At 36.7% G+C, this 22,990-nt stretch overlaps 1 protein-coding gene across 1 annotated transcript in view; it reads right to left on the bottom strand.

Annotated features, from left to right (window-relative positions):
• The window catches only part of LOC128071165 (lysine-specific demethylase RSBN1L), a 61,047-nt gene that overhangs the window by 35,556 nt on the left and 2,501 nt on the right, over positions 1-22,990 (bottom strand). Inside the window, exon 2 of the mRNA XM_052664132.1 lies at positions 4,272-4,388. Coding sequence (XP_052520092.1) covers positions 4,272-4,388 — 117 coding nt within the window. The remainder of the gene's footprint in view (positions 1-4,271; positions 4,389-22,990) is intronic.

Raw genomic sequence — 22,990 nt, 5'->3', positions numbered from 1 at the left:
GGAAAGGCCTGCTTGCAAGGTTGGCCCTTGGCTGGCACCTGAGAACTTGTATTTTGGGAAGATTAAAACTGTTCTCTGATAAAAGTGGCTCATTGTTTCTGCAAATAATATGGTTTACACTGAACACCTGTTTTCCTTCTGGGAGCCTTCGATTCTGCTACAACTAGATGGGGGTGCCTACGTGACCAGTTCCCAACAGAAACCTTAATTACTGAGTTTCTAATGAGCTTCCAGGTAGACAACATTTCATATATGTTGTCACAATTCACTGCTGGAAGAACTAAGTGCATCCTGTGACTCCATTACGAGAGGACTCTTGGAAGCTTGCGCCTCGCTTCCTCCAGAATTTGCCACACGTGCCTTTTGTCCTTACTGATTGTACTTTGTATCCTCTACCATAATAAGTCATAGCCATGAGTACAAATTTATGCTGAGTCCTATGAGTCTTCCTAGCAAATCATCAAATCTGGGGGTAGTCTTTGGGACCCCTCCCCTCCAATGGATACAGATAAAATGCATTCTTTACGTTTAAAACAAATCAAACAGTAGCCTTTACTAGATAGCTTTTTAAGTTTTATATAATCATGCATTTCCTGTCTTGGAATAATGCATGAAATGCAATAGATACACATGTAGGAAATTTTTAAATACTTAAGGCAGAAGACTATTTTGAATATTAATGTTCTTCTCTTATACTAAAAGGTATTTAAAGTACATATTTACTCTAAACTCATAATTCTTCGAACAGAGCCCAATACATCAGAACTGTAGTGTTTTATTAGAGGATCCTGGTAAATACCCGTAACAGAAAGAACTGCTAAGTAATTTGGATCCTCAAAAAGTATAGAAGTGTAGTTGATGGGAGAACCTCCCCTTGAAGATCCATAGACATATGAACAGTAGATCTCAAACACTTATACCCCAGCCCCTCTCCACATGCACAGATAGCCAAACGGAGAATCAGACACAAAGAGAAACGGAGATATACACACAGCCAGAAGAGACACTCTGACAAAGACAGGAAAAAAATCACAAACACAGATAAAAAAGAAAAACCAGTATGTGTTACTAATGGCAAGTTATTTTTTAAAAATCTTTAAAACTTACAAAATCACTAGAATTAATTCCCATTCCTAACCTTAGTATATTTTTAATTTTAATAAAGGTTGCCAGAAACACTGGATCTGATTTCATATTTAATATAGGAAGTAATAGGGGCTTCCCTGGTGGCTCAGAGGTTAAAGCGTCTGCCTCCAGTGCGGGAGACCTGGGTTCGATCCCTGGGTCGGGAAGATCCCCCGGAGAAGGAAATGGTAACCCACTCCAGTATTCTTGCCTGGAGAATCCCATGGACAGAGAACCCTGGTGGGCTACAGTCCACGGGGTCGCAAAGAGTCGGACACGACAGAGCAACTTCACTATGGGAAGTAATATACATAATTTCATTATCATACACAGAAACAAAGTAGTAATTAGCTTAGCTATTTTCAGCCTGTGGTCTCTGGGAATGACTTTCCTTTTATGCACAGCAATATTTTCACTCTTCCTTTCAAGAATTACCTACCCATGACCTTTAGTACACTACCAATAACCTTGAACATAGGCTTCTTTTAATGCTCTTTTCACCTGCTCACCATCAAGCTCCTTGATATGCTATAATAACAAAATTTACTCTCAAAAGTAATATACTGGTAACGTCCATGTTCTTATACCTTTATCAATAAAGAACATAAAATGACTGGAACATTTAAGTATATTCAGAAAAAGTAATTGGTAGACATTATAAATTTTAAAAATGTGCTAAATAAGCTTGTTTCAAATTTATTTGTTCCTTTAAACTGTTTCTAATAAAGCAAACTCCTATTTTATCAGTGAAATACATTTATAAGATTTCTCCATTAATAATACCTTTCTGCTATGTATGTAATCAGTATATACCTCTAGTCATACTCGATGCAGTTTTAATGAAAATCTGGAGGAAATAAGACTGGTGTGGAGAAAGAGTTAGCATCTATTTCAGATATTCAAGGGTCATCACCCACTCCATGCCTGTGTCTGCCCTAAGTTACAATGTTAGCATCATCAGAAGGTGAAACTTATAAAGAGAAGAAAAGTTAAAAACCATAAAATGGGCATAAGGCAGTAAAGAATAGCATACTTACTCTCCCAACCTAACTGATTTTCTTGTTGCTTCAGGACACCAATAACAAAGGATGCCTTTCCCTGATCATAACGCTTACTTGGCAAATGGCTGGCCACACAAGCAGGACAAACTGTGCTGAAAATAACAACAGCTAATACTTACTCACTGCTTACCATGGGACAGGCACAATCTCACAAGTTAATCTGTTTTTATTCATTTAATTATCTACATACTACCCGTGGCTCAGCTGGTAAAGAATCCGCCTGCAGTTTGGGAAACCTGGGTTCAATCCCTGGGTTGGGAAGATCCCCTGGAGAAGGGAATGGCTACCCACTCCAGCATTCTGGCCTGGAGAATTCCATGGACTGTATAGACCATGGGGTCGCAGAGTCAGACACAACTGAGCGACTTTCACTTTCACTTTTTTTTACCCTCCGAGGAGAGAAGTTTTCTCATTGTTTTTAATCACAAGAGCTCATCTTTTGTACATGTAAACAAGAAAGATTCATATCTACTTATTGAATATCTGTGGACTAGGCATTGTACTTGGTACTTCCCCTATACTTAACGTCATTTATCTCCACAACCCTGAAAGGCAGTAATTATTGTTTACCTCCATTTCACAGTAAGTATGTTTTCCTATGCCATCCCAGAGATCAATTTATTTCCAAATCTCTTTTATTCCCCTCTATCATCACTAGGTTTCAGTTTAGCTTAATTATCTCTTAAGCTTTTCATTTATTTCAAAATCAAGGTTACCACTGTATATTACTAGAAAAATCTCCACTTTTTAGGTTATTTAAAATTCTTCTTGCATATGTAATTTCGAGGTTCACATATTTCACATTAATGGTATGCAAGGAATTTAACATTCTACCAAGTCACAGGAATTTACAACACTGACACTCAAACGAATAATAAAATGACTATGTGACTAAAGCAGTTTTAAAAATGACTAAACCAATATGGTAAGGAAAAGAAAACTTTTCAAGTGTTAATCATAAGCTGCTGTACAGCATTAGTGTGATTATATTCAATTCCTGCCTCAGAGGCTTACAATCTATTTGGACAACACATATCACACACACTGGCAAAGAAACAAAACGAAAGGACCACGAGCATTAACCAAGTAGTCACCAACTTTGGCTCTGTCATGTTTCTTCAGGATCCAAAGAATTTTTTAGAAAATAAAGTTCTGACAAGTAGAAAATAAGAGCTTAGCCAAAGTGCACCAAGGAGCATGTGGAAACAGGACAAAGAGTTAAATGAAACCATAGAATCTAAAAGTCTGTGTACCTTAAATTATGTAATTAACCAGCTATTTCATTGCACCTACAGTGCTATGGACTTCTCTCCCATATGTAGACAGGAAGGCTTATGCACATGTAAATTCAATACGAAATTAATAAAAGTCAACGTGTTATGATCAACAAATTGTTGACTTGATGAGGCAGTTAATGAATTTGCTAGCTATCAAGCAAGCAAATGCCATTGATTCTTCTTACCTTCCTATCTGAGTGAATTTAAAACTATCTATCACAAATTCTCTCTCAAAGAGTTCATATTTATTGATAGGATCTATATTATTACCTAACCATCCACCCCCACATAATAAATAACTTAAACAGTTATAATGAGAAAAAAATAGGAAACAAAAAGAGGATATTCTTAAGCATGCAAGAAACAGACAGTAAAACAGGAAAACTTGTTATTTAGGTCAGAGTAAAATGCTCCCTCTAAACTATGCACAGTGATTATCATCAAACACTGGTAAGATCACTGCCTCTGCCACACCTCTCTATCACGGTAAAAACTGCTTTAGTCTCTTCTTTTAGATTTTCCATAGACCAGCAATGTAAACACAGAATTATATAACCTATTTTTAAATGATTCAAGGAACCTAATAATTACCTTTACTACTTCCAATAACTCACTAAATAAATATACTAAAGACATATTACTATATAGATTAGAGAAGTCCACTATTAACTTTTCATATCTTGACCACAAATGTTTATTCTCAGTAAAATTCAGCACCAAGTAACATTTCTTATTTTAATCACTAAGCCAATAAGTATACTGAACAATGTTAACATCGTACAACTGAAATCACTTAATATAAACTTACTTTTCAGCAAAATCTTTACTTCTCCATTTTCTTTCTTGATCTCATTCATTACTTTATGCTTCTTTTTCTCTCTCTCCTTTTCTTTATCTCTCTCTTTAATTTTGTCTTTGATTTTATCTAAAAGACAAAATAAATACTTCAAAACATTTTACAATTTTATTTCATTCATGAACTACAGTCCAATTTCTCAAGTTACAATACACCAAGGAAATCAGAAAGAAAAAAAGATGTAATTGTTGTTCTAAGTTTTTAGGAAGTATTTTTAAATTTCCTCTCATATATTAAGCACTGGAATATATACATCATAAGCTGTCAAAATGTATCATTACAAATTTTATTCTACAGATTATTCTTCACCTACTTCATTTCCAATACAACATCAGCCTAACTTCAAATCACTTAAAATAATTGGCTAACTTTGATCATGAGAGTAAACTACAGTGGAAAAAGGGCTAGTTTTGAAGTTGGGCATACTGGTTAACATAACACTGGAAAAAATTCTCATTCTCAATGGCCTAATGTGTAAAATAATGAAATGGATGATAAATTTTCATAAGTTACACCCGGGCTAAATGAAGGAAGATATAAAAAAACTACCGAGAGTCTGATATATATATAATATATACATATATACATATATATATACATATATGTGTGTACATATACATGTACATACATACATATATATATAAAAGACTAGATGTTAAGTTTCCTTACCCTTGTATCTTTTAAAAAAGACGACTGACTTGGCTAACTAGTGATACTATGATATCGAAATAAAGCATATACGAAATCAAAGAATCATTGGTTCACATTCTAAAATTCAAACTTTGTTTCTGCAAAATTATTTGATGTCCTTTTAATTCTTGTTTGTTCAATCAAGCTCCTATGCACTCAGCAACAACAATGTAGAGGAGAACTTTAAAATAGTGATGAAGTCCTTGTCCTCAAAAAGCTCACTACGATTACAAAGTTATGACACAAAACTTCACACAAAACTGCAAAACATCCCGTAACAGCCAAGAATATACACCACATATGCCAATGACATAATTTCCTCAAATCCCTTCATACTTCTCTTTCTACAAATACTGGTCTAAATTCAGGTATTAATCATCTAATGTTTATTTAGATTACTGTCTGGATCAGTTTTGTCAAATAGAAATATAATGGTTACCATATAAGTAAATCTACATTTTAGCAGTCATTAGAAACAAAAGGAAACTAGTAAAATTAATTTTAATAATATATTTTTCAACAGGGAACCGACACTAAAAAAATGTTATTGAGATATTTCACATTCTTTTACTCATAGTAAGATTACAAAATTCAGTCTACAGTTTACACTTATGGCACATCTCAATACAAAGTAGCTCAACTTTAACTGTTCAATAGCTATGTGAGACCAGGGGCTACCGTACTGAACCACTCTCTGGACTACTAAAACAGATAATTCCTAAAAAACATTAAATCTATGTACTTAACAAATATTTTGAAATATATTAATTTTAAAAATACAGATTTGAGGACTTTCCTGGTGGCTTATTGGTAAAGAATCCACTTGTCAATTCAGGAGATACAAGTTTGATCCCTCATCTGGGAAGATCCCACACGCCACGGAGCAACTAAGCCCAAGTGCCACAACTATCGAGCCTCTGCTTTAGAGTCTGGGAGTGCAACTGCTGCGCCCTGTGCACCCTAGGGACCGTGCTCTTTAGCAAGAGAAGCCATGGCAATTAGAAGCCTGTGCGCTGCAACTACAGAGCCCGCGCACAGCAACAAAGACCCAACATGGCCAAGAATGAACAAATAAAACTAGTTTTTAAAAAGAATCAATGTCTTTTCCAATGAGTCGGCTTTTTGCATCAGGTGGCCAAAGTATTGGAGCTTCACCTTCAGCATCCGTCCTTCCAGTGAATATTCTGGGTTGATTTCCTTTAGGATTGATTGGTCGGATCTCCTTGCAGTCCAAGGGACTTTGACGAGTCTTCTCCAGCATCAGTTTGCAAGCATCAATTCTTCAGCACTCAGCCTTCTTTATGGACCAACTCTCACATCCATTTGACTATACAGACATTTGTGGGCAAAGTGATGTCTTTACTTTTTAATACACTAAGTCTGTCATAGTTTTTGTTTTCCTAAGGAGCAAGCGTCTTTTAATTTCATGGCTGCAGTCGCCATCGGCTTTATTTTGGAGCCCAAGAAAATAAAGTCTGTCACTGTTTCCATTATTTCCCCATTTACTTGCCATGAAGTGACAGGACCAGATGCCATGATCTTCATTTTTTGAATGCTGAGTTTTAAGCCAATTTTTTCACTCTCCTCTTTCACCTTCACCAAGAGGCTCCTTAGTTCCTCTTTGCTTTCTGCCATTAGGGTGGTTTCATTTGTGTATCTGAGGTTGTTGACATTTCTCCCTAAAATCTTCATTCCAACTTGTGATTTACCCAGCCCGGTATATCACATGATATACTCTGCACGTAAGTTAAATAAACAGGTTGACAATGTACAGCCTTAACACTCTCCTTTCCCAATTTTGAACCAGTCCATTGTTGCATGTCTGGTCCTAACTGTTGCTTCTTGACTCACATAAAGTTTTCTCAGGAGGCAGGTAAGTTGGTCTGGTATTCCCATCTCTTGAAGAATTTTCCAGTTTGTAGTGATCTACAGTCAAAGGCTTTAGCATAGTCAGTGAAACAGATGCTTTTTCTGGAATTCCCTTGCTTTTTCCATTTGATCAATGGCTGTTGGCAATTTGATCTCTGGTTCCTCTGCCTTGTCTAAATCCAGCTTGAAGGATCCTGAGTACCACCTTGCTAGCATGTGAAATGAGGACAATTATGCGGTAGTTTGAGCATTCTTTGTCATTGCCCTTCCTTAGGTTTGGAACGAAAACTAACCTTTTCCAGTTCTGATATATGCTCATATACAACTTATTCTCAAGTTCTAGAATTGATCAAACTGTTCTCATACTTCAGATTAGCTCACTACTCTTACTTTTTGATGTTTTAAAATCCTTGAAATCATATCATAGGCTGTCATTCAGCCATAAAATGGCAGCACAAATAGCTGGAGCCTAAAAACATATATAAGTTAATATTGTATAAGTAATCACACTTTTTAAATGAACTAGTTACATATCACTTAAAATCACAACTGAAGAAAACAGTTATCTGTAATGTCTCCACATTTCTTTTCCCAATTACCCCTAAATATTTATTAACCTAAAAGTGTTTTTCAATAACTATTGAACTTTTAAAAGTTTATTAAACTAATATACATACAGAAAAAAAAAAACATGTAAGTACCATAAACCACTCAATTTTCACAAAAATAAACAGCACCCAGTACCCCTATGTGTTCCCTTCAGTCTTTATGAAGTACTGCTAAGGGTAACCATGATCTTCACTTCTAACACCAAAGATTAAAACAACTATAGAATTTTAAGGGCAAATAAAGAATATGAGCTATAAATCTACAACAGAATATATTTTTGCAGAATAAAATTAAACTAGTTTCTCAGGAAATAAAACTGTAATATAGCATGATCCAATTTTTATAGACTTTATTTATAAATATATTTTCTTACAGATTTTCCTTTTTTTTTTTAAGTAGTTTTATGTTCAAAGACATCCTGAAATGTGAAGTTAAGTGGGCCTTAGAAAGCATCACTACGAACAAAGCTAGTGGAGGTGATGGAATTCCAGTGGAGCTATTTCAAATCCTGAAAGATGATGCTGCACTCAATATGCCAGCATTTTTGGAAAACTCAGCAGTGGCCACAGGACTGGAAAAGGTCAGTTTTCATTCCAATCCCAAAGAAAGGCAATGCCAAAGAATGCTCAAACTACTGTACAATTGCACTCATCTCACACACTAGTATAGTAATGCTCAAAATTCTCCAAGCCAGGCTTCAGTAATACGTGAACTGTGAACTCCCAGATGTTCAAGCTGGTTTTAGAAAAGGCAGAGGAACCAGAGATCAAATTGCCAACATCCACTGGATCATCGAGAAAGCAAGAGAATTCCAGAAAAACATCTATTTCTGCTTTATTGACTATGCCAAAGCCTTTGACTGTGGGGATCACAATAAACTGTGGAAAATTCTGAAAGAGATGGGGATACCAGACCACCTGACCTGCCTCTTGAGAAATCTGTATACAGGTTAAGAAGCAACAGTTAGATCAGATATGAAACAACAGCCTGTTCTCAAATTAAGAAGGAGAACGTCAAGGCTGCATATTGTCACCCTGCTTATTTAACTTATATGCAGAGTACTTCATGTGCTATGCCAGGCTGGATGAAGCACAAGCTGGAATCAAGATTGCTGGGAGAAATATCAGTAACTTCAGATACGCAGATGACACCACCGTTACGGCAGAAAGTGAAGAGGAACTACAGAGTTTCTGGATGAAAGTGAAAGAGGAGAGTGAAAAAGCTGGCTTAAGACTCAACATTGAAAACACTAAGATCATGGCATCGGTCCCATCACCTCATGGGAAATAGATGGGGAAACAATGGAAACAGTGACAAGACTATTTTTTGGGGCTCCAATATCACTGCAGATGGGGACTTCAGCCATGAAATTAAAAAGATGTTTGCTTCCTGGAAGAAAAGCTATGACCACCCTAGACAGCATATTAAAAAGCAGACATTACTTTACTAACAACGGTCCAACCAGTCAAAGCTATAATTTTTCCAGTAGTCACATATGGATGTGAGAGTTGGACTATAAAGAAAGCTGAGTGCCAAAGAACTGATGAACTGTGGTGTTGGAGAAGATTCTTGAGAGTCCCTTGGACTGCAAGGAGATCAAACCAGTCAATGCTCAAGGAAATCAGTCCTGAATATTCAGTGGAAGGACTGATGCTGAAGCTGAAGTTCCAATACTTTGGCCACCCAATGCAAAGCACTGACTCATTAGAAAAGACCCTGATGCTGGGAAAGACTGAAGGCAGGAGAAGGGGGCAACAGAGGATGATGGCTGGATGGCATCACTGACTCGATGGACATGAGTTTGAGCAAGCGCCGGGAGTTGGTGATGGACAGGGAAGCCTGGCATGCTGCAGTCCACGGGGTTGTAAAGAGTTGGACATGACTGAGTGACTGAACTGAACTGAATACACAAAAAGGGGTCTTGAAATATGCCCTCAAGTACAGTATTAAATAGTTCAAGTAAAAGTAAGGTGTGAAGTCATCATATGAAAGGCACCTATGGAAACAAAACAATGACACAGCCAAGACAGTAAGAGTGACTGACAACATAACTGCATTTACCGCCTATCCTATACCCTCAAAACAAAGGAAACAAAAATACAAGTAAACCTATATATACATAGGAGAAAAGCATTTTTGTGGCATAACTGTTGTCCCAACATACACATCTATCTCAGTCTTGACCTCACTCACTCTTCCGAGAATTTTTTGCTTCCTGTCAGAGCACATCCTTTTTTCAAAATCCAACTTCAAGTACATTCATTAAATTTTCTTTAGTCATGTTACACATAGTATAAAGATGCTATGTTAGGTATTTACTTGTTACAGGCAAACATGTAACAGCTATGAGAAAGTGGGAAACCCACAAGCTCAGAAGACCCAGGTTCATATTTAAGCTCTATAACCCTGGTAACTAACATATTTTCAGATCTCCAGTTTCAGCTCTAAAATGGAGTTTAGGTAAGATTAAACAGAAGTATATACAAAAACATTTTATGCAATATGCCTTATAAATATAGACTATTATTATCTATCTAACCATACTACTGAGGTATAATAAACATTCCGGGCCGTAACAATTGAGAACTCCACTGTCTATACAATCTCAAGTCTGCTGCTACTACACAGTAATGCATTTTTATTTATAAACGCCACTTCTAGGTCTTTTCACACACACAAAAGAAAGACTCCCTGGCATCTAGTTTACTGAATAGGTTGCTCTTCAACGATCATTCTTGAGTGTTTATTTCTTTCCATGACCAAGAATTTGTACAATTTTAACCTTCGGGGTTTAATCTAAGGCTTGGAAAGAATTTCTAGCTCACCTTCCCATCACAATTCTTAGAATAAAAGTAAGAATTATTCCATCATAAGAACAACAAAAGTATTTGTTTTGAAAAGTCCAATTTAACATAAGGACAAGTTTTATTTTAAAATAGAAAGGGGGATACAGAACAGATGGAACACAGATGCTAAGAGACCCACGAAAACAATTTAAATCTAAAGAGGCCAAAGGAATAGAAGAATGAAGGGAAAAAAAGGAATAAGTCATTATCAACTCACAACATACTATAAATTATGTATGTGGAAAAACACACATGGGCTAAAGACAGATCTCATATGGAAAAGTTAAGACATAATAAGGAAAGCTAATGAAAATAGTTTCAAACAAAATATAAATGGGATTCGTCAAACATATGGTCAACTTATGATTTAGTAGCGTAAACCATATATGCAGCAATGTATAATAACATACATTTCATTCGCCCGATACATTCCTATTGAGCACTTATGTGTAAGAGGCAAAAACGAATTCTAGTGCTTGACTAAAGAACCTTAAAATTCATAAGGTATCAGTTGATTCTTATGTTAAGCACCACTTTGGAAATGTCTTTTTTTTTTTAGCTTTTACTGAATTTGTCACAATACTGTTTCTGTTCTACATTTTTTGGCCACAAGACATATGGGAACCCAGCTCCCCAAACAGGGATAGAAACCACACCCCCTGCACTGGAAGGTGAAGTCTCAACCACTGGACCTCTAGGGAAGTCTGGAAACCAGCTCTTAAATAACAGAATAACTGTTTTTGCCTGGTTATAATAAAATTCAGTAGACTCCACAAGTACTGATGTTATTATAATAATGTAGGGATGAAAATATACACGCACACACAAATATTAGATGAACTGCTCCAGTAAGAAAGCAAAACTTAGAAAAAGAACTGTGAATACCTTTAAGAAACTGATCAAATATATCAACAAGTCATTCACCTGGAATCTTCAGAATTAATTCACAGATTTCCAGATAACACACGATTGCCACCTATGTTTTAACAGTTCTAATTACATTTCTACATACATCACTGTTTTCAAAAATACAATTCATTTTAACTTTCACTATCATATTCATACTGCCTTCAAAAACAGAAGAAAAAACAGCAATTGAGAATCATTTCATTTTTATTGTTTCACCTGTCATTTATCACCCAGGGAAAAGCGGTGGCAGCTCTAACTTCTGGCAGTCACTGATGGGCTCATTCTCATTTGTTCTGTGCTAAGAAACTAGACCAGGTCCACTAACAATTTACCGAATAATACAGAAAGCAGGTTCTCCATCTCATACTGTATTCTAGTTAGCTACAAACATATCTTTCTTCTTAGCATCATTCCTGCTCCCACCAGCGTACATTCCTTGAGACAGAGATGGTTCTCCCTCAATAAATGCTTGTTTGATGCATGAAAGAAGTCCTGCAATAAAGTGAGATATTACTGTTATTTTCTATAGTTCATCACGACTTTCTCTCCAGCAAGGTACTCTAGGTTGATCTTTGTTAATTCTTCCTTCTTTTCCACGGCAAGAAAGGGAATTCTTAGTCCTGAAAACCTTTCAGGATTAGTCCTTCAAATGTATATATATCCCTTTTCTAAGTGACCTGGTCATTTTTGACAAACAGTTTTAAGATTTAATGAAGCTATTCTTCAACAACAGCAGGAATCCAAAACTTTTCTGGATTAGCCTCAATAAAGACAAATAATTTTCCCAAAAGACAATGGGGTAATTTCTTATTTACAAAGAGCTGCTTTTACACAAAGAACTCTTACAATTTAACACCAAGAAAGGAAAATATTATAAACAGAAAAATAAAAATCTTAAAAAGAAAATAGTAAATAGAAAAAGGTACAAAGCACATAAAACAAACACATTTCAAACAATGTTACTGTCCCATAAACATGAAGAAAAACTCAATTAAAATAATGTAAAATCATTTTTTTCACCTATCAAACTGACTGGTTTTATTGGGATATTCATATATCACTGAATAATAAGTTGAAGGTGTATAAAGCATAATGATTTGACTTACATGTATCACAAACTGTCCATCATCTTACATAAACACAAAATTTTTTCTTAACTAGTGCTGCTTGGCAAAGGTGAAGTAAATAGGTACTTCTACACAATGATAATGAGTATAAACTGATAGCCTTCAGTTTAGTCCAGTCGCTCAATTGTGTCCGACTCTTTGCGACCCCATGAATTGCAGCACGCCAGGCCTCCCTGTCCATCACCAACTCCCGGAGTTCACTCAAACTCACGTCCATCGAGTCGGTGATGCCATCCAGCCATCTCATCCTCTGTCGTCCCCTTCTCCTCCTGCCCCCAATCCCTCCCAGCATCAGAGTCTTTTCTAATGAGTCAACTGGGGGGCAATTTAACAACACACTGAAAAAATATTAAAACCCATCATTCCTTTTATCCCCCAATTCCACCAGTAGGATTTAATAAAAAGAAAACCAAGTCTGCACAAAAATGCTCATGAAAGGATCTTCACCCCATATTATTCTTTTCCTATATTATTTTTAATAGTAAAAAACTATAAATAACAAATGTTTAATAATGAAAATTAGTTAAATTTGGGTATATTAAGAAATGGAAGATTATGAAGTCATTAAAAATTATGTTTGTGTGCATACGTGCTAAGTCACTTTAGTCATGTGCGACTCTGCAACTCCACGGACTCTAGCCCACAGGCTCCTCTGTCCATGGGATTCTCCAGGCAAAAATACTGGAGCGGTTGCCATGCCCTCCTCCAGAGAGTCTTGCCAAGCCAAGGACTGAACCCACGTCTCTTACATCTCCTGCACTGGCAAATGGGTTCTTTACCACTAGCGCCACCTGGGAAGCCCCCTCAAAACCATGTTTAAATAATAGTTAACTTCACAGGCAAAATTTTCAAGATACGTTGGAGGAAAACTGCAAACTGATATATATAAGTGTAAACCTATAAAAGAATCCCAAGTTTGACATATAATGTATACTGTGCATATATATATGTAAACACACACACATTCATGTGTATACATCTGTTATGTATGTATGTATTCACACATATACACACATACAAGGATCTTAAAACAAGAGAAATTGTTTATAAGTTTATATGAGAAAGAGTTTGATTTTCCAGTTCTCTTACCCTCACCCCAAACATTCAAGTGATCATTTCAATCGCACCCCTTAAGGCAAACACTCATTTTCTCAAACATTCATTTTCTGAAAAAAGTGAACAGGCCTAAGACTCAGATAACCTGCTGCTGCTGCTAAGTCGCTTCAGTCATGTCCAACTCTTTGAGACCCCATGGACTGCAGTCTACCAGGCTCCTCCACCCATGGGATTTTCCAGGCAAGAGTACTGGAGTGGGTAGCCACAGCCTTCGCCCAGATACCCTAGGCAAGGTGAATACAAGCTGATTGTACTTTCCTAAAATATTTAAGCTGAACTGCATCAGAAAATTTTTAAAAAGAGAACTTATGAAAATTAAAAATACAACAGCAAAACTGACAGGCTTAATTAAAAGGCCAAAAGAGATCAAGTTTAGATAATCTTCCAGAAAGCAGAGCAACAGAAAAAGAAGTGAAAAATAGCAGAAAATAAAGCAACCCAAAGGATCTATTCAGGAGCTCCAATATCAAGCGAACCGAAATTTCACAAAAAAGAAACAACTGTATAAGAAAAATATCAATCAATAAATGCCGCTGCTAAGTCACTTCAGTCGTGTCCAACTCTGTGTGACCCCATAGATGGCAGCCCACCAGGCTCCCCCGTCCCTGGGATTCTCCAGGCAAGAACACTGGAGTGGGTTCCCATTTCCTTCTCCAATAATCAATAAATAAATCCCCCCAAAAAAATCAGTCTCCAAAATGCAGATTCTTTAACGGACAAGTACAAAGAACGGCATTCAGCACTGCAGCCCCCTACCCCCACACCCTACCCACCTTGCACCAGCACACCCTCAGGAAACTGCAGTACACTGGGGATAAAGGAAGATTCAAAAAGCCTCCAGAGGAGGAGAAGATAAGAATATATATATATATATCAGGTAACAATGTGTAACTGGACTCTTCAACGTAACACTAGACGCTAGAAAGCAGTACTACAGCAGTGCCTTTACAATTCAGAATGAAAATGTTTTCTAACCTAGAACTCTACCTAGAATCTGCCAAACTATGAATCAAGTATGTAGGAAGACATTTTCAGATAAGCAAAAGTTCAAAATTTTTATCATGCATGCATCCTGTTTTAGGAAGTTACTTGAGGGTATGCTGAAGTAAAGGAGTACACAAAGAAGGAAGAAGACTTGAGACATAGGAAACAGGACCCAGAGCGCAGAAGAGAAACACAAGAAAATATGAGTATGAAAGCTGTGCAGCTGGCTCAAAGGGTAACAGAATGGGCCAGAAATAAGAATGGAGAACTGCAGAAAAAATATTCCCAGGAATAAAGGAGAATCACCAGATTACCTCATCACAGACCAGAGAAGACAGAAAATGAAGTTATAAGTATATATGTAAATGAAAAAGAGGCAATTTTTAACTTTCTGAAAACCAAGAAAGGACTTCTGATCTGCACTGAACAGTATTTGCAAAGTCAATAAGGCCTGATTATTGCTTAATAATCTTAATAACCCATTAGGTTTATGAAATTATTAGAGATAAGAAGGAAGCTAAATTATTGAAGTGATCAATTCTTATTTATCCTAACTAGAATAACCTGAGATATGCAGATGACACCACCCTTATGGCAGAAAGTGAAGAACTAAAGAGCCTCTTGATGAAAGTGAAAGAGGAGAGTGAAAAGTTGGCTTAAAGCTCAACATTCAGAAAATGAAGATCATGGCATCCAGTCCCATCACTTCATGGCAAATAGATGGGGAAACAGTGGAAACAGTGGCTGACTTTATTTTCCTGGGCTCCAAAATCACTGTGGATGGTGACTGCAGCCATGAAATTAAAAGACACTTACTCCTTGGAAGGAAAGTTATGACCAACCTAGACAGCATGTTAAAAAGCAGAGACATTACTTTGCCAACAAAGGTCCGACTAGTCAAGGTTATGGTATTTCCAGTGGTCATGTATGGATGTGAGAGTTGGACTATAAAGAAAGCTGAGTACCAAAGAATTGATGCTTTTGAACTGTGGTGTTGGAGAAGACTCTTGAGAGTCCCTTGGACTGCAAGGAGATCCAACCAGTCCATCCTAAAGGAGAGCAGTCCTGGGTGTTCATTGGAAGGACTGAGGCTGAAGCTGAAACTCCAATATTTTAGCCACCTGATGTGAAGAGCTGACTCATTTGAAAAGACCCTGATGCTGGCAAAGATTGAGGGCGGGAGGAGAAGGGGACGACAAAGGATGAGATTGTTGGATGGCATCACCGACTCAACAGACATGGGTTTGGGTGGACTCTGGGAGTTGGTGATGGATAGGGAGGCCCGGCGTGCTGTGGTTCATGGGGTTGCAAAGAGTCAGCTACAACTGAGCGACTGAACTGAACTGAAATGGCTAATTCAAGCAGGCATCATGAAGTTAATACTAAAGTCTTTAGGTAAAAGACAACTGGCAAAGTAGATATTCGCAAAGTTTCACTCCGCAGATTATAAACTAAATACAAGGTGAAAAATAAACTATTAAAATGGTGACATTGGTCATATCTCAACCAAGTGATCAAATGTAGCATGATTACTTACAGCAAAATCTGAATATTACAGGCCTTCTGATGGGCTATAATATGAAGCACATCTGTGAAATATTCTTACCAAATCTATTTAAGCTGAAATCAATCATGCCTTTAAACCTCACTTTCAGTTTATATGGAATACAAAGGAACAAATTCAATGCTACGACAATAAAGCAACCCTTTAAAAATCATAAAAAAAGAAAAATATATAACAAATATCTTAAACTGGTATTTTCAAAAAGTCAACTTATCATATTGAAAATGTAACCAGAATAATTTTAGATTAAAAAAAAAAAAAAACAGAAAATGTTTCAGTATGATGAGGGGTTTGAGGGAAACTGGAAGAACTTGCGTATGGACTGGCTATATTAAGTTTCTAAAGTGTTCTATTATTATGGTTATGTCGTTAATTGTAGGACATGATGGCTGGAATATTTAAGAAAGAAGTGCCATGATGTCTACAACTCAGTTTCAAATGATTCAACGAAAATATATGATAAAATATTAACATAAAAAAATATATTAACATAGAAGGAACGCAGTAAGGAAAATCTGTACAAGATCATCATGTTGTTCTTTCAACTTCTCTGAACTCTAAATTTTTTTATAATACAAAGTTAGGGGAAAAATAATTTGTGAAAATAAAGTTCATCTTTACTCTCTTCCTGTTATCACAGTCTAAAAGGAAAAAAATCAAGTTAACTGAAGCACTGTGTAAAAAAGTAGTCTTAGATCTTAGCAGAGACAGGGTTGATTCAAATTCTTCAGACATTAGCTATGCAATTCTGAAAAAGATAAACAAATCTCCAAGTATTAATGGAAAAATATTAAGCTAACACCATGGCACCTGACAAGCACTCAATAAAAGCCTTTTCTTTCTCCCACCAAACCCCTCATTTTTTTCCCCGTATATTGATGCGGTTGAATGCACACTGACTTTGCAAATATCTGCATCAATTAGCTGTTATGGGGGTTTGTTTGCTTACTTATTTAGTTTTCAGATACTAAAGAGTTAACCTTAAAAATAACAACAATAAAACAACAAAGCTAACCTAACCTCTGGGGACTGCTGGTGTAAAATGTAAAATGGTGCAACTGCTATAAAAATAGTTATGGGCAAACTATAAATGTAACAACAATAATAAAATTATTATAGCATTCAACAATTCCACTTCTGAGGTATATACCCAAAAGAATTGAAAGCAGAGATTCAACTGGGTATCTGCACACCCTGTTCATAGCAGCATTATTCATTATAGACAAAAAAACAGAAGAACTCAGGCATCTATCAAAGAATGAATGCATAAACCAAATATGGTATATACGTATAATGGAATATTACTCAGCTTTCAGAAAGGAAATTCTGACACATGCTGCAACATGGATGAACTCTGAAGATATTATGCTAAATGAAGTAAGTCTGTCACAAAAGGACAAATACTTTGATTCCACTCATACGAGGTACTTAGGAGTCATCAAATTCAGACAGACAGAAAGTAGAATGGTGGTGGGCTACGGCTGGGGTGAGCAGTGGGGAAGCAAAAGAGGAGTAATTCTTTAATGGGTATGGAGTTTCAGTTTGGGAAGAAGAAAAAAGTTCTGAAAATGGCTGGTGCAGTGGTGGTGGTTGCATAACAATTTGAGTGTACTTAATGCCAGTATTCTATACACTTGAGAATGACTAAAACTCCTGTATGTGAGACAGCAAGAGAGACACAGATGTATAGAACAGTCTTTTGGACTCTGTGGGAGAGGGCGAGGGTGGGATGATTTGGGAGAATAGCAATGAAACACGAATAATATCATATGTGAAACGAATCGCCAGTCCAGGTTCAATGCAGGATACAGGATGCTCGGAGCTGGTGCACTGGGATGACCCAGAGGGGTGGTACGGGGAGGGAGGTGGGAGGGGGGTTCAGGATGGTTAACACATGTACACCCATGGCGGATTCATGTTGATGTATGGCAAAACCAATACAATATTGTAAAGTAATTAGCCTCCAAAAAATAAATGTCTTTTTAAAAAAAGAATGACTAAAACTGTAAATTTCATGTTCTGTGTATTTTACTAGAATTTTAAAAAATAATTTTTAAAAAAGAATCTAAAAAATGCATAAGCTTATTTATTTCAGGAGATACTGAAATACTGTTTCTGACAGTTTGGGAGCGGAAGAGAACTGCAGTCTTTAAAAGTTATCTGTTCAGTCACTCAGTCGTGTCCAACTCTTTGCAGCCCCAGGGACTGTAACCCGCCAGGCTCCTCTGCCTATGGAATTTTCCAGGCAAGAATACTGGAGAGGCGTGCCATTTCCTCCTCTAGGGGATCCTCCCGACCCAGAGATCCAATCCGCATCTCTTAGGACTCCTGCACTGGCAGGCAGATTCTTTACCACTGGCGCTACCTGGGAAGCCCTCGTTAAAGCACCAATATATACACTGAATTGTTGAAATTTTATAAGCATTATTCTATAATGAAAAGAAAATTCAATGCTAATTATTTGGGGGTCAATGATCTATATTCAGCATATGCTTTAAAATACTTGAGCAAAAACCAAAAATAAGTAGAGGAGAAGAAACAAAACATGAATTGTAAATTGTTGGTAATTGTCGAAAACAGGATGATGGATAGACCCAGAAGTCACATGGCTCTGGTTTCCTTAGTATTAAATTTTTTCATGATAAAAAGTTAAATATTTTCAACCAACAATTTAAAAAAAAATAATATGTATAAAGCTTAATGTATTCAAAATAATGTCTAAAGAGATTAAAAATTACTTTAGTTGGTAAGAATGTACTTTTATTATTAATTCTCCTAAATCACACACACAAAAAAATTTTACATAAGCCACAATTATTTCATCAGAATTCTTTTTACTGTAGTTCAGTTGCTCAGTCGTGTCTGACTCTTTGCGACCCCATAGACTGCAGCAAGCCAGGCCTCCCTGTCCATCACCAACTCCTGGAGCTTACTCAAACTCATGTCCATTGAGTCGGTGACACCATCCAACCATCTCATCCTCTGTCGTCCCCTTCTCCTCCTGCCTTCAATCTTTCCCAGCATCAGGGTCTTTTCCAACAAGTCAGTCCTTCACATCAGGAGACCAAAGTATTGGAGTTTCAGCTTCAACATCAGTCCTTCCAGTGAATATCCAGGACTGATCTCCTTTAGGATGGACTGGTTGGATCTCCCTGCAGTCCAAGGGACTCTCAAGAGTCTTCTCCAACACCACAGTTCAAAAGTATCAATTCTTCGGCGCTCAGCTTTCTTTATAGTCCAACTCTCACATCCATACATGACTACTGGAAAAACTAAAGCTTTGACTAGATGGACCTTTGTTGGTAAAGTAATGTCTCTGCTTTTGTCTAGGTTGGTCATAACTTTTCTTCCAAGGAGCAAGCGTCTTTTAATTTCATGGCTGCAGTCAGCATCTGCAGTGATTTTGGAGCCCCAAAAAATATTCTCTCATTGTTTCCACTGTTTCCCCATCTATTTGCCATGAAGTGATGGGACCAGATGCCATGATCTTAGGTTTCTGAATGTTGAATTTTAAGCCAAGTTTTTCACTCTCCTCTTTCACTTTTATCAAGAGGCTCTTTACTTCTTTGCTTTCTGCCATAAGAGTGGTGTCATCTGCATATCTGAGGGTTTTGATATTTCCCGGCAATCTTGATTTACTCTAAAACCAAGTACTATTTTTTCAATATCCTATTTATATAGTTTATCTATAATTTGAAATTTTTAATTCATTTGAGGATGGTGAAAAATGAATGAGTTACTATTAACTGTAATATAAACTTCTGAAATATACACTTCTTTGAACAAGTTAGTATGGCTCATACTAATACCAAAAATTCTGGTATACCAGAAACCTGGATACCAATGGGAAAACTATACAGGTTATACCTACCCATGAATTAAATCAAACTAAATGTCTCCAATGTCTTCTATAGGAAAGAAGAGTTAGGGACTAACATCCCTATAAATGCCTACAATATGCCAGGTTCAGGTAATTTCATGCTCTGAGAAGGAATACCTATAATAACAGATGAATATGAGCTCAAAAAGATTAAGGCATTTCACCAGTGTCCCACAAATAGGCACAAATCAAAATAAGGCTAAAATTTAAGATCTTTTCTTGAAAAACAGACCCTAACAATAAGGAGAAGGAAAAAAAATTTGAACACATAAATTCCATTTTTAATATAACTGTGAAATTATAATTTTAACCTGAAATACAACTTACAAAGACAGAAAGCTGATGGTGGAATAGTAAATGACCTAGCATAATGAAAGAAGGTTAATATAAATCCTTATAGAAAGAAATAATAAGAAACAACTCTGTTTACACCGCAGTACCTCAGAAAGGCTTAGAAATTCGAAGTGCTGGGAGAGGCAAGATGACAGAACCATACTGCTTCACCCTCCCCACCTCTCCACACGCCCCCTCCCCCTCACACACACACTAAGGGAATGAGAGGTATTCCGCAAAACTGAATCAGAGTGTGGCTCCAGTCTCAGGGATGACACATACAGAAAAAGGGAGAAATTACATGTTGGTATGAAAACAGGCAGATTTACTGAAAACTTATAAATCAGTGAGATTTGTAGCTTTCTTCTCATATCCAGCATTAGAACCCTGACATCAAAACTCATTACTTCTGCCAGTCCTCTTCTCTCTCCACTATTCCATTTATACAGATGAACAGAAAGATGAAGGAAGAAACTGAAAGCCCTCTTACCAACCACCTAGAGGAAAACAGACAAACAAAAGATAAAAAATAAGGGAGTTCAGTAGTCAGTAAGCTATGAGAGGGCTTCCCAGGTGGCTCAACAGTAAAAAATCTGCCTGCGAATCCTAGAGACACAGGTTCAATCCCTGGATCGAGAAGAACCCCTGTAGGAGCAAATGGCAACTCATTCCAGTATTCTTGCCTGGAAAATCCCATGGACAGAGAAGCCTGGGGGACTATACAGTCTATGGGTTGCAAAAAGTCAGACAGGACTTAGTGACTCGACACTCACGCATGCTCATGCATGCCCAGTGAGCTTTCAATCATTCTCTTGATTATAAAGGAACTGCTAAGGATCATACCGATCTGAAGAAAGCTCTGAGCAAAAAGAAAGAGACCAAAACAAATAGAAAAAAAGTTAGAGGAAGCAGATACAATGCAAGGCATGGAAGAACATGCCAAAGAAACTATAATTAACATCCTTGAAGAGATAACAGAAGATGCTGTACCTGTGAAAAAGAAAAAAAATGCTATAATACGGACGGAGAAGAGTTCATAAAACATTTTTTAAAAAAGACATCTGAAATTTTAAAACTTGGTTAAAGGATTGAAATCTCCCAAACAGAACAGAAGACAGCTGTTTGGAGATCAAAGTTCTCAACATCAATACTGGAAGCCAGGCAATAAGGTAACACTTCCAAACTTTTAACGGAAAATAATTTCCGATACAGAAATCTCTCAACAGCCCAACAGTCAAGTGTGAGGGTAGAAATAAACCTTCCCAAGCAAGCCAAAATGAAGGAACAAACCAAAAGGAAGGCATGGGATCCAGGAAAAAAGGACTCAACAAAAACGAAACAAACTCCCAGAATGTCCCAAGATGACAGCTTTGAGGCAGGCTTAAACAGAGAACAAACCAGAATAAAGCGGGAAGAAAGACAGCTATAGAAGGGATGACTACAGGAATAAATGGAACTACTAAGTTTATCTGACAGATTTGACCATGTGGAAAATTGTACTGAGAAGCATTTTATAGAGCTGCTAGAGGGCAGAGAAAGACAAAACTTAGCAAATGAAAAAACAAAGTATGGAAAACAAAAGGTTACACAATAAAATAAAATCACAGTAAACTACTTCCTCACCAGTGACAAATATTTGGTCAGAATGATGAATACTCTTAACCTGAATTTAATCTAAAATTGCAGAATAACAGGTTTAGAAAGATGAAGAAAAAGCCCAGTTTGAAAAATCTTTGAACATCTATCCCTTTAAAATCACTGATATTTACATATATCAAATTATTCAATTCTAAAGAAAGCCTCTATTTTCATTAAATTCTTTAACTACACTTTCAAGACGAAAAATTAGTGAAATGTCCTGGTTTTGTTCCTTTGCAAGGTCATTCTAAGGAAGTAAGTTAATAAAGGCAAAGCAAAAATGCTAACAAAAATCAGAAAATCGATACAAGTTTTATTGGTTAGTGGATTCAGTTAAGGGGGCTTACTCTCTAGTAACATGTCTGCTCTATTTTTTGCTGTAAGTTAAATGGAGGACACCAGCAAATATTCATTTTTATCTTCTACACTTATCAGTATTACAGGAAAATGGGCTGTGAACTCTTTAGTGGATTACCTCTTTATACAGCAAAACTTGCTTATTCATAATTTTAAAAATCTAAGATGTTTTCCACTTTTTCTTTTTATAAGAAAGAAATTTAACTTTTACTTGATGACTAAGGCTATCATGCAAGTCAGCTCCAGCACTATGACAAGATGGCCTCAGAGTTTTTAGGTGTGTGAGGCATCAGTCCTTATACTTAATGGGCTGAGACTGGTAAGTTCTTATAATCCCCCTGTCCATCACTTTTAACTTTCAGATACGCTGTCAACAGATCTGTCCTCAATCTGGACTGACCCATCTTTTCTAAGGGGTTTAAAAAAAAAAATCATGCTTCTGACTCAAGTAACATTTACTAGATGCCCTTCTTTTCACACACACACTTTCATTTCATCCAAATAACTTCTGCTGGAATGGTAGCCAATGTAAAAATGCAGCAGTTCTGACTGAAAACTTATTTTTTAAAAATTCTACTAATAAATACAGGAGCTTAACTGTTTAATGGACTTTGGGGGCTCAATCAGATTTTCATCATGAAATTTACCATCAAGACACTAAAAGCAATCCTCCTCAATGACTTTTAGTTTTCTCTCTATAAAAACAGCATTTCCATCCAAGAAAGAGAAGAAAATTTTACCATGGTGTT

This window comes from Budorcas taxicolor, unplaced genomic scaffold, assembly GCF_023091745.1.
Source record: "Budorcas taxicolor isolate Tak-1 unplaced genomic scaffold, Takin1.1 scaffold244, whole genome shotgun sequence".
NCBI lineage: Eukaryota > Metazoa > Chordata > Mammalia > Artiodactyla > Bovidae > Budorcas > Budorcas taxicolor.
The sequence above is the reverse complement of the archived record's forward strand: the minus strand, read 5'-3'. Positions and strand labels throughout refer to the sequence as shown.